The 12,303-nt window shown below is 45.8% G+C and overlaps 2 protein-coding genes and 1 non-coding gene across 3 annotated transcripts; all 3 read left to right on the forward strand.

Moving 5' to 3' along the window:
* Positions 1 to 7,812: 7,812 nt before the first annotated feature.
* Positions 7,813 to 8,978, forward strand: F5891DRAFT_1005343 (uncharacterized protein). The gene is made up of 6 exons (XM_041360384.1): positions 7,813 to 8,015; positions 8,080 to 8,174; positions 8,223 to 8,307; positions 8,361 to 8,487; positions 8,549 to 8,604; positions 8,660 to 8,978. The coding sequence occupies exons 1-6, from the start codon at positions 7,914 to 7,916 to the stop codon at positions 8,684 to 8,686; spliced, it is 492 nt and encodes a 163-aa protein (XP_041231938.1). The 5' UTR covers positions 7,813 to 7,913; the 3' UTR covers positions 8,687 to 8,978.
* On the forward strand, positions 8,928 to 9,010 carry F5891DRAFT_t23. Its single transcript has one exon. It is a non-coding gene; the product is annotated as a tRNA-Glu (tRNA).
* A 395-nt stretch (positions 9,011 to 9,405) lies between these two features.
* Positions 9,406 to 11,035, forward strand: F5891DRAFT_1125673 (P-loop containing nucleoside triphosphate hydrolase protein; the record flags this gene model as incomplete). The annotated part of the gene is made up of 3 exons (XM_041363995.1): positions 9,406 to 9,732; positions 9,786 to 10,418; positions 10,472 to 11,035. The coding sequence occupies 3 exons, from the start codon at positions 9,406 to 9,408 to the stop codon at positions 11,033 to 11,035; spliced, it is 1,524 nt and encodes a 507-aa protein (XP_041231939.1).
* Between the last annotated feature and the right edge of the window lie 1,268 nt (positions 11,036 to 12,303).

Below are 12,303 nucleotides of genomic sequence, written 5' to 3' on the forward strand. Positions count from 1 at the left end.
GTAGTACCTCTTGCTTCCAGGTACTGCATGGTGATTCCTTCGTCCACTTAGCCACGCGATTGTGTCACAACTCCGTTTGGTATCAGTAGCGGTTCGCTGCCAGTGGGATCTGGATGCAATCATCTAAGAATTGTACATGCACATGCTTTAGATGCGTGGGAAAGTATGCAAATTTGCGAAACACCTTTCGAAATTCGCGGGAAGCCCACTCATCTTCAAAGTGACTACTATGCAAAGGAGGAGATTTTATGCCAGAAGCTTTCCCTGCCGTTGATACTTGCTCAGTCGACTCGAGGTGGTTTGACAACTACCTCTCGGTCCTCTATGGCTATTTGGTAACTATATCGGAATGTAGACACATCAGTCTTTGGATCCTCTATGATGCATTTCAAGATCTCCATCACTCTAGCGGCCGTAAAATCTGTTCAGAAGCAAATCCGTTGATCAACCCAACAACATATTAGTACTAGTGGCTCACGCTTCGTGCCATCAACCATACTGCACCGATGTGACAGCAAAAACATGACCCACTACCACGCTAGGAGCATATAAAGAGAAACTACCAGCCGGTGAGTCATATAGTTAAATCCAGGACGCAAACTACTCATACTCACGCAAGCCTTCTCGGGGCACGTATTACAGTTTTTAGGGATGATACAGAAGATGGGGCAGTCATTATCACTGGCAGATACCAATGCTGTCAAAGCGACAACAATGGCGGGGACAAAACAGACACGCATTGTTGTGAGGATGCGATAAAGGATCAAATCAAATAATCTTGAGAAGGACGATATAGAAAGCGCCTTGCTTTTATATGCTGAATGTCGTGAGTATGTACGATAACCTATCCACTGGAATCACCTTTCGAATAGCTGATATCTGCAATGCCAGCAAATTGCCACCTAAGATCTGCCTTGTGGAGCAAGATATTGGCAATTGGCATGATGGAGATATCCACCTGTGACTTTCAGATAAGCAAGCTAGTACTTCGCACTACTAGCATCTCGGTGTGAGTATTTCGAGGTTACCTTCGTGAAGGTCAACGCACTAGTTGTTGAGTCCGTCATTACGACTTGGCGTTGCCGTTCAAATTACAATCTTGACGTCCTGTCATAATACTGTCCTCCGATACATATTCATATCACAATATTATGGGTCACTTGGAACATATCTTGGCAGTAGGTCTCAGCTGACTCCAAAACAGAGCACCTGCCTACTTTGAAACTTGCAATGCGACAACAAAATATGCAACGAAACAACATTGTCGCGGTTCTTTGTACGGTATACAAAGAGCTGAATAAGTGTTTAAAAATTCGACAGAACCTCGCCCGTTTTTAAGTAGGAGTTGGGATTGATGTTGCGAGATGGATCAAATGAGATGTTAGCCAAAGCGATACAGCAGTGAAGGGCGTAGTAATCGAGAGAGAAGGAATATGAACAAAACGTGAAACATCGTATATACGGAAAAGAGAAGAAAAGAATCGCAAACTGCGCATTGAATCAGGATCATTGAAATGTAAGTCCCGGCGAGTGTCCAGCACTGAATCTATATGCTTCCTTACAATTGATAGTTGTCACAGTCGGGCTGGAGAAGGGTTTCACATTGCGGACAGCCGCCGATCAAGGGTATCCAATAGCTCTCTGACGTGCCTTTGGACATCCGTAGACTCGCTGGCAGTTGCCTGGTATTGCACTTCAAGCGTCCGCCGTGACACTTGTCTGAGCAGCTCTTTGACACTGCTCGAAAGCGCACAGAGGTTGCTCCGAGTCGAAAGTTCCTTATCTGAGTACTCCACAAAGAGCTCCTGGGGGGGGGGGGGGGTGTATCGCTGAGACGTTGTGCGATTTCGTGGCACCTAACCAGGTGTCCCTGAAGGTAATTGTGTGCACGAGGAAATATGAAATATCACAAACAAACAAATATGTATGCTCCCCGCATAGTACCATGGTTGATCATTTGAATCGTTTTACCTGCTATACATCTTCGCTGGTCAATGCATCTCCACCAGCATGGAAAGCAAGGGAGGTCATGCCTATTCCACCGTCGGCCCTGGCAACAAGCTTGGCGTGATATTCTCGAATACTGAGGATCAGACGTGGTCCCAGCACAAACATCTGCAACATCTGGGAAATTGACAAAATGCCAGTGTAAACGGCACTCCCCACGGACGATGAGAGCTGGAAAGAGATGATAAGAGAGTGGTCAGCTGTAGATACCAGTTGGCACACCGCGATATTTGGAGACGTTGTGCCAAGCTGTAAGCAAGCCATGATAGCAAAGCTAACAAATGCGGAACTTCAGTGCAACTAGATTAGTAATGTTGAAATCACCAGACTCACGCTAGAAAGTAAAACGCATGACTCTCTATTAATATCGTGAAATAGTCCCCAATGGTCGGTCGTCTCGGCGATTGTCGCAATTCACGGAAGTGCATTATAACAATCCGGACCGTAAGAAACAATGCGAAGATCTCCCATACAGCGACGGATATCACATTCTCGTAAGTCAGATTTCCCATGAACGTGCCGATGTCGCTAAAGCACATATGGTAGCCGGAAAGGACGACCTCATCTGGTAATGACTGTGAGTCTCTTGTACTCCAGGCTTTCGTCGATAATTGAAGCTTACGCGCTGAAACGCCTAAGTTTCCAATTATTGTCATCACTCCGGAGGCGATTGTAGAACCCAGTAACAATACAACAAGGAAGATGCGTAACTTTTTGGATCCTTGATACATGGCATTTATCCGAGCAATCATGATGACTTGAATGATATTTTAGTCAAGTCAATATCAATAAGGCACTACTAATGAGCGCACCTCCCAGCATGGCATTTACTACGACAGGGCCCCATTCCTGTATGAACCAAACGATAGTGCCTGAAAACCCAGTTACTTGGTGGTAGAATAAATACTTCAATTGAACTCACAGCTGTCGAAGTCGTTATCTTGAAGATACAACCCGGCGGAGAATACCACTCACCCCTATATAGGAAGGTATTTAGTAGTTGAATGAGAACTGGAATGACAGGCATTGGTGAAGAACACCCACTGTATCGGTAAGCGAGATTGGGAGATTCACTGTATACCGCCAGTCAGAAGAAGCACACACATTTGAGGACACGTACACGGGAGGTAGGCGCTGGTTGCGAGAGATGACTTATTAGCAGTGCAGTGTTATATAGATAACATTTCAAACGTACACAGAATATAGTATTCCAATGTAACGCACCTAGTATATGTTAAAGTCAGCACAACATGCTAACTGCGGTCATAGCAATAACGCACGCAAATATAAAGAATAGTCATGAAGGACCAACGTTGCCTCTACCCGAGTCAACTACACCATCTTGTTTGGGACTTTGCTCACCAATATCAGTTCGAACTGTTGAAATATTCTTAGTAAGATGCAAAGGTTATGCCAACAATTTACCTCTTGTCCGAATGTCAATGCTTGAATACTGCATACATATCAATGATCCCTCGGAAAGTATTATCCCGCTTACCCCAATCATATATCACCGCTGCAAAGAATACAGCTGCAAAGCGACAGTCAAAGATATTGAGACCTCAGGGCCATTGGCATCCCAATTGCTCTGCGAACCTATAAAATAGTTGACAAGACAAGTATAACTGATGAGTGGCCACCAGGCAGGATCATTTGGATATCTAGTCATATCGGGATGGGCAGTATTTGAGTGCGTGCAGATATACTGTTGTCCATCGCTTTTAGTAGTACTTTGGGTGTCCGTGGTTCGAATCAGAATGATCTTAATTGATCACAGAATAAAATCACGTGTAGTGTGAGAAGCACCTCATTCCGAAAGCAAAGCACATTTCGGCCATCTCTGAAACCCGCTGAATGTTTGAACACCGATAAGATCTAACAGTTCGTGATACTAGCATCAGTTTCTGTCAGTAACCATTAATCTATACCAATGCAGACTGACTGCAGGACTTCGTTATGTCAAAGCTGTGTATTGGCAGAGAACAGACGGTGCCGTCATGAATGGGATGCCCGGGTCAGTACTACTGGATCTAATTAGACGTGAGCGAGGCCTGCAGCTATCATGACATATCTGTTTCTAACCTAATGTTGCAAAACTTTTTACTGCTTGCCACTTTACAGTATCTCTTGCTTCCTGGTAGTGCTATTAAAGGTCTCACCTTCGTCACTCAGTACTCAGTACCCAGCCACGTGATTATGGTTTGGTATCAGTAGCCCATGTTTTGCCGCAGAATTCGCACTTTCCTGACGTATGTCATTCTCTTGTAGGTTGTATGCACTTGTACTCACAGAGCTTAGTCCTGACTCGGTCTAGCTCCTGAATACAGCGTCTGTTTCACTAGTGCCACTGCGCCCTCGGTGATAAACCGGGCACTTAACTAGTATATTATTACATCTGATCAGTGATGGTAGGAAATCCTGGGATTTTCCAGATGCATGTGATGGTGTCGCAGGACCGACGATTTTCTTTCTCCTTAATTTTTTGCGACTGTCTGTGCGCCGTACAGAGTTTGAGTCAAAGAAGTTCTGTCCTCTAAATCACTTCGGTGGATCGGGCACAGACTGCAAGGGAAATCAAAGGCCAAACCTCGATAGATGGAAGTAGGCTACGGCTCTATCTATGCAGGACTGACCGTAGGACTACCACCTCCTGCCACTGCGCCAAGATATCTTGCACTTCTAAGGACCTGCGCCTGACCATCGGAACACCAAACACGTAGCATGATATACCAGAGCAACAAAAAATATGCATGCTCCACGCACAGTACCATGGTCGATCATTTGGATCGTTTTATGTGCTACACATCTCCGCCAGTCAACGCATCTTCGTCAATAAACGCAGCCCCACCAGCTTGGAAAGTAATGAGCGTCATTCCCATCTCCTCGTCGGCCCTGGCTACGAGCTTAGCATGATATTCTCGAATGCTGAGGATCAGACGTGGTCCCAGCACGAACATCTGCAACATCTGGGCAATCGACCAAACGCCAATAAAAATAGGACTTTCTATGAGCCACGAGTTCTGCAGAAAAAGGATCAGTGGTCAGATGCACACGCCAGTCACAGGTCAGCGCACCGAGGTGATACTCGGAGACAGTAAGCCAAGTGTGAAGCAGGCCATAGTAGCAAAGCTAACAAATGCGGAACGTCAGCGAAACGAGACAAGAACATCCGAATAACCAAACTCACGCTAGGAAGTAGAACGCGTGACTCTCTGCTAACACCATGAAATAGTCCCCAATGGTCGATCCTGTTGGCGATTGTCGCAGTTCCCGGATGTGTTTTATAACAATCCAGACCGTAAGAAACAAGGCAAGGATCTCCCATACAGCGGTGGATATCATACTCTCGAAATTCAGATTTTGCTTGTACATGTCAATTTCGGTCCAGCAGATGTGGTAGCCAGAGAATATGGCCTCCTCTGGTAAGTGACCATGAGTCTTTTGGGCTCCAGGCTTTCATCAATACTGAAACCTACGCGATGAAACACCCAGGTTTGCGATTACCACCATAACTCCGGAAGTAATCGTGGAACCCAACAACATCACAACAAGAAAGATAAGCAACTTTTTGGATCCTTGATACATGGCATTTATCCGAGCAATCATGATGACTTGAATGATATTTTAGTCAAGTCAATATCGGTAACGAAACCACAGGTGAGCTCACCGCCTAGCATGGCATTGACGATAACAGGGCTCCATGTCCCTATGTACCAAACGATAGTGCCTGAAAACCTAGTTACTTGGTAGTAGGATAATTGCTTAAAATGAACTCACAACTGTCGTAGTCGTTATCTTGAGAACAAGCCGGCCGAAAAAAATATCACTCACTCCTGTATAGAAGCGTAGTTAGTAGTTGAATGGGCATGATAGGCATCGGTGCAGAATACCTACTGCATCGGTGATCGAGACAGGTAAACTCTCTGCATGCCATCAGTCAGAAGAAGCGAACACACTTGAACATACATACGCAAGATGTAGGCGCTGGTTCCGAGATAATCTATTAGCACATTGCAGTGTTATGTAGATAGCCTTGCAAACGTACACAGAATATATTATTCCAATCCAGCGCACCTAGCATATGTTAGAGTCAACACAACATTCCAACTGCGCTCATAGCAAAAACGTACACAAATATAAAGAACGGTTATGATGGACCAACGTTGTCCCTGCCCGAGCCAACTGCATCATGCTGTTTGGTTCTGATATAGGACTTTGCTCACTAAGATCAGTTCGAACTGTGGAAGCATTCTCAGTGAGATGCACAGATCATGACGTCAACGTACCTCTCGTCCGAATGTTAATGCTTGAATATTTCATGCATATCAATAATCCCTCGAAACGTATTATCTCGCTCACCCCAGTTGTATATCACCGCAGTAGAGCTTGCAACTGTGAAGCGATAGTCAGAGATACTGAAATGTCACTATTGACGTCACAATTGTTCTCTCTACAAACCTACAAAATAGCCCAAAAGATGATAAAAACTGATGAACGGCCATTGAGCGGGATCATCTGAGACTATGGTCATATCGTGATGGGGCGTATTTGAGTGTGTGCAGAAATACCACTGTCCATCGCTTTTATAGTGATTAGTTTGGTGTCCGTATCTCGCATCAGAATCTTTGATTGATCCCAACAAATGTTGTCGAATGAGTTGAATGAAATCACGCAGATGTCCGATAGTCACAAGCCCTACGGGCGTTCGAAGCAAAGACATTTGTAACAAGCGACAGATTGGTAGGAACGCCTGAGTCAATGTCGACTTTGGCGTGACTATTGAGACTCTGAACTACATCTTTGAGAGGTTGACGCACTATTCGACTTGTCCGTGGTACTATACGGCAGGTCATAAGCCTAGTGACTATCAGGAATCATAAATATTGTCCCAGACGAGTATAATGCCGTGACGTTCCAGCAGAGTGAACACAGCTTATTTCTCGCACGACTGCTTGAGGCGCAAGGAAACACGTTCAAAAGTCAAGGCTGTGCGTGACGGATGAGCGGATCCAACTCAGTAGGCAGAAAGCCTTCAAGTAGATTGATCGACGGATACTAATTGCATCCACATATAGGAGCATCTCAGTCAAATCCGGGGTGACCGTCGGTCGCCTCCATCGTCTTGATGTCGGATAACAACTACATGGCCATTTCAATCATATTGCAGCAGCGGGTCCCTGATTCCAAAACAGAGCAGTTGCTTACTTTGAAACAACACACAATTGTACTCCACTTGTGCCCAACTTGCTCGAGGTTCAGCGGCGCACGAGGAGCTGGATGAACATTTGAAATTTTGATGAAACCTCTCCCACAATCAGGCGGGAGTCTATTTGGGTTGGGGGATTCGTTTTGTAAGACGAGTTAGACGTTGCATTCGCAGCTAGCTAGCTGCCTGGCGTGTGGGCTGTGTGCGGAGAGATTTGAATTTGAGAGCTGCCCAATGCGCATAAATCAATCACTTACTTGTTGCCCATCAAAACCGGATCGAACTGCTATGCCCCGGCAACATCGCTTTCTTGTTCGTGCCAGGATAATATAGCTTATCGCCATGTGTTAGTTCGTTCATAGATAAGCTACTACATAATCACTCCAAAACTGAGTACTCACTTGCTTTATAGCAATTTTCACGAATGACCGTCGACCAAGAATACCACACGACAATTGCTATAAAACATAATACAACAGCAAAACAAAATATTGACGGATGAGGAAGAAATGAAATTCACAGGCTTACATCAGTGTCACACGGTCATAGCGAGTCACATGTTCCCAATGACATCGGTGCCTCGGGTACTGTCCGGTTCGGTCGACTTTCGCTTCGAAATTGACAGGAATCGTTTCATTCTTTTAAAGCTCTGGCGATTTAAGTGGTGCGTGTGTACTCTATCTCATCCAGTCCCCTCAAGATGGCAACCTCAATTCAACTCCCATCAGACGCAATCCCTTTCAACATCTTTGCCTTAACATCAATGCCTCCGAACGATAGATACCGTGGCGCTGTTGTAGAGGTGCGTATCATTAAATTAATTATTGTACGAAACTGAGATAAGTCAACGCATCATCGATTGTTAGGACCTGCAACTTCCCCCTGCATTCTGTTTGCCCTCCTCCGAATCTGTATCTCGCGCAATGGAGTCAGCATATGATCGTGATTTCTCCCATATACCGTAAGTGCGTGTCTTCCATGAGCGCCAATGGCTAAGTTTCCTGTTCAGCGTCCTCAACCGTGATCGTCGTCCGCTCGGGTACGTAGACGTCGCTGCTCTGAAAGAAAAGTGGGAAGCAGGCACAGCATCGCCAGTACGTATCGCTATTAGATCAACTATCCCTTGCATGCTTAATCCGACGGTCAGAACGACTCCGTCAGTAAATACATGACCAAGTTCAATCGTAGCGCGTCTCAGCATTACACCCTCGTAACTCCCTTGACGCCCCTTGCGGAACTGGCAGAGTTTTTGCAGGATAATATTTTTGCGTTAGGTGCACTTCGAGTTGAATGTTTTGGTTTTCCGGTTCTGACTTCTGGTGGTGATTGTCGTAGTTACGGACCAGGGCAAAAATTTCGTGCTTGCCGTGGCGACATCACAGGATCTGGATGTGAGCCAGCTTTTTTTTTCGGGCGCAGGATCGTGGACTGATTTTGTATTTTTAGAATTTCGTGACACGTAGGGGTCGTTGATCTGATGGCTGATGGTCATCTATCGCCTTAATTATTACTCTCAGCCATGTGGTTCTATATCTATCAAGTGGAATATGTTTCAATATCATACACTGGGCGCCTGATGGTGCGTTGGTATATTGTATCACGGTTGTGAAGTTGAGAGGGGGTACTTATTTCGTCGCGGAGAGGACATGCGACATTGTCTCCTTGCTATATGTATCGCTACTTTGATGTATGGTCGGGATGAAATACATGTACATCGGATATGGTGTAATGGTTAACATTACCGCCTCTCAAGCTTAGAATTCGCGGTAGCTCGGGGTTCGATTCCCCGTATCCGAAATTTCTTTTTGTGATCTGGCTGGTGACGCTGGTAGAAAGTCTAGGGGCTTCCAAGGATTAATCCAAGTTCGCTAGCAGCGGAGTTGCAATGTCATTGCGCCACCCACCCTCCACCAGGCTCCTTCCCATCCGAACGCTTCGAGTTGTGAGGCGGCATACTGCGGCTGCGGCACTATCCGAAATCACGTGAAGAATTCAAATCCAGCATAACCTTAACCTCCCTCACACACTCAGCGACGGCTGGAATAAAACATTTGTAAACAAGCGCCAGCCACAGTGACAGTGACTATGACACCTCGAAAACAGTAGCATAAACCTAACCCAGGGTTAGGCATTATAATAATAATATACTGTAGATATTGTACAACTGCAGCTACCAATTTCATATCCATCAAATGAGCCTGACTCTAAATCAGGACACACCTTCTACCGCTGATGTCCAGCGCAAAACTCAAGATAGATTTGGTGTACGGCCATGCCTATGGCAAGTTAAAGTTGCCCAGGCCCTACTTCAAGGCGACAAAGACATGCTGTGCACTGCAGGAACTGGGATGGGACAGACCCTTTGCTTCTGGATACCCCTGCTCTTCAGAATAGATGGTATTCAGCTCGTCATCACCCCCTTGAACTTACTCGGCAAGCAAAATGCCGATTCTTTGGGCATCGCTGGAATACCGGCCATAGCTATCAATGCTGAGACCGCAACCACTACAAATTTCTTGGTTAGTCAACCCTGATAACAGTATCTTCCTCGCGATTACTCACTTTACAACAGGCTATCAAAGCGTTCAAATACCGTGCAATAGCGGTCAGTCCAGAGCAAATCATGAAACCAAATGGCAAATTTGAGCAGCTACTCAAAAACCTGCTCTTCACCTCGCATATCGTCAGTATAGTCGTCGATGAAGCCCACTGCATCACTGAATGGGGAGAATTCCGTCCGGAATACAAGGAGTTGGGTCGCCTGCGCTACATCCTGCCGTCAACAATACCCATCATGATCACATCTGCCACACTCACCCAAGGTTCACTAACTAACGCCATGCGACTTCTCCACATGCACGCTGACAAAATGTCTGTCATACGCCGCTCTAGTGATCGTGCAAATATCAAGATTGGTGTGAGGAAAATCAAGTACTCACTTACTAGCTATGCCGACCTTGCTTTCCTCATCCTTCCTGGCTGGAATGTTGGCGACGCCCCGCCACCTAAATTCATGATTTTTTTCGACAACATTCAGGACGCTATCAATGCCACTCGGTACCTACGCAGTCAGTTACCACCTGCAATGCGGCACAAAATCAAATGGTTCAATTCAGATATGACGTCCAAATACAAGGAATCAGAACTTACCAACCTCATTTCAGGTGACTGTTGGGGATTCTGCACAATGGACTCGTTTGGGATGGTGAGTACTACTGAGCATATGTTAGTTACAATCTGAATATAATTCATGAGTAGGGGATGGACGTACCTGACATTCAGCTTGTGTTACAATGGCGTGCAACATGCAAGCTCTCAGTCCTCTGGCAGCGGTTTGGGCGTGCAGTCCGTGACAGGAATCTTCAGGGCACCGCTATATTATTTGCCGAAAAAGATTTTTTTGATGACGAGTGTGACGCAAAGGCTGCTAGAAAGAAAGCCTGTGAACAAGCCTTGAATCGGAAGAGAAAAGGAGACCACCCACCAAACCCAATGCCGAAGCGACATGCAATGGCAAACACTTCAAATCCTAGGATGCCCTCACAATTGCCCGTTGTTCCAGTGCGTGAGAGAGTTGATGATGGGAGTGATATGTCAGGGGATGACGAGGATGAGACACGCATAGAAAATGCTGGGCTGGATGACCTGAGATACAAGGCTGCAGGTGAAATACAAACACAAAAGCAAAGCAAAGCAAAGCGGAATCTGGACTTTGGGATGGATTACTTGATCAATGCTGAGAAGCGCGCCGGTCTGAACTGCCGAAGGAAGGTATTCAATGTTTGCTTCGACAACAATGACATAGTTGGTGAGAAAATCTAGTTCAATTCAATTTTAATTCCTCTTGCTTACTACTTCGCTCTCAGAAAGCGACCATCTCTGCTGTGATTCATCGCAGTCATTGGGCTGCAAGCATTGCTGTGTCTCCCAACCATCTATTTGCTGTGATATTCACAATCCTGACCACTTCGACTTCCTAGACACCAACGTCTCTAAACCACCACCATTGCCTCAACATTCCCGCCTACCCAAATTCCAGATGACGGGTTCAGATTTTACCTTACGGACCACTCTCAACAACTGGCGCGAACAAAAGGCTATATCAGTATATGGTTGGGCTCATCTCAACAACTTCGGTGCTACCATAATAATGCCTAATGCTATCCTCGACGGCATCATCGACTCCGCACACCACTGCAAAATTCAGACCGTTCAAGATTTAAAAAGGGAGACGGGCTGGACAGATGCGGAGAAGTTTGGTGACGATGTGGTGGTTATTGTTAGGGCTCATGCTCCTACGCCATTTGCTACTAATCCTCTCAGGCCTCTCACTGCTGTCCCTCATCCCATTGGAGGCTCGTCCACGCTGTAGAGAATCATGCCTCTCATGGTGTGATATGGTAGTTTTCACTAAGAAGTACATAGCACGAACTCATAGCATCACTCTGTGTACTATCCACAGTGATTCCTATATGATGCGCAGCTTTCCCACGCAACGCGCGCCATGCACGCACCATTCCCGCACTTCGCGATGTATATGCACGCGCGCTTTCCCGCACTTGCGCGCCCTATAGCGCCAGCCATCCAGATGCATCCATCCACTGTCCACCATGTTCTCTAGTGCATATATTTCTATTTCTCTCATTGCATATTATTCCATCTTTATTTTTATCATGGACTCTCACATATATATATTTTTACATACCTACTCGGTAGCGCTTCGGCTCCGCATGACTGCGCTTAGGCACGCTATATAAGCGCCAGCAGTACATACTATTACTTCACTTACTTTTTCACCCATCTTTACTTACCTACTTAATACCTAGAAAGTCGCAGTAGAAACCTATTCATTAGCACATCACATCTCACATCTCTTATCTTGTTCTATATCATCACTTAAGCATAGTCTCTCATTTCTGCATACGCGCGCACGCTTTCCCGCGCTTCGCGCTAATACGCGCGCATGTTCCCGCGCCTTGCGCGCACTTGCACTTTCTCGTGCTTCACTTCTGCGCATACCTCTAGATCTTCGCTGCACCTGCTTCCCCTTTAGGGTCGAATGCACTTGTCCTTTCAAGTATAGCACACTA

This window comes from Suillus fuscotomentosus (assembly GCF_016647785.1).
Source record: "Suillus fuscotomentosus strain FC203 chromosome Unknown F5891scaffold_5, whole genome shotgun sequence".
NCBI classification, from domain to species: domain Eukaryota; kingdom Fungi; phylum Basidiomycota; class Agaricomycetes; order Boletales; family Suillaceae; genus Suillus; species Suillus fuscotomentosus.

Coding starts and splice junctions, on each gene's coding strand:
- F5891DRAFT_1005343 (XM_041360384.1), top strand. CDS start 7,914: ATGGCAACCTCAATTCAACTCCCATCAGACGCAATCCCTTTCAACATC. Junction 8,488..8,548: donor GGATAATATTTTTGCGTTAG/GTGCACTTCGAG, acceptor TGATTGTCGTAG/TTACGGACCAGGGCAAAAAT. Junction 8,605..8,659: donor CGACATCACAGGATCTGGAT/GTGAGCCAGCTT, acceptor TTGTATTTTTAG/AATTTCGTGACACGTAGGGG.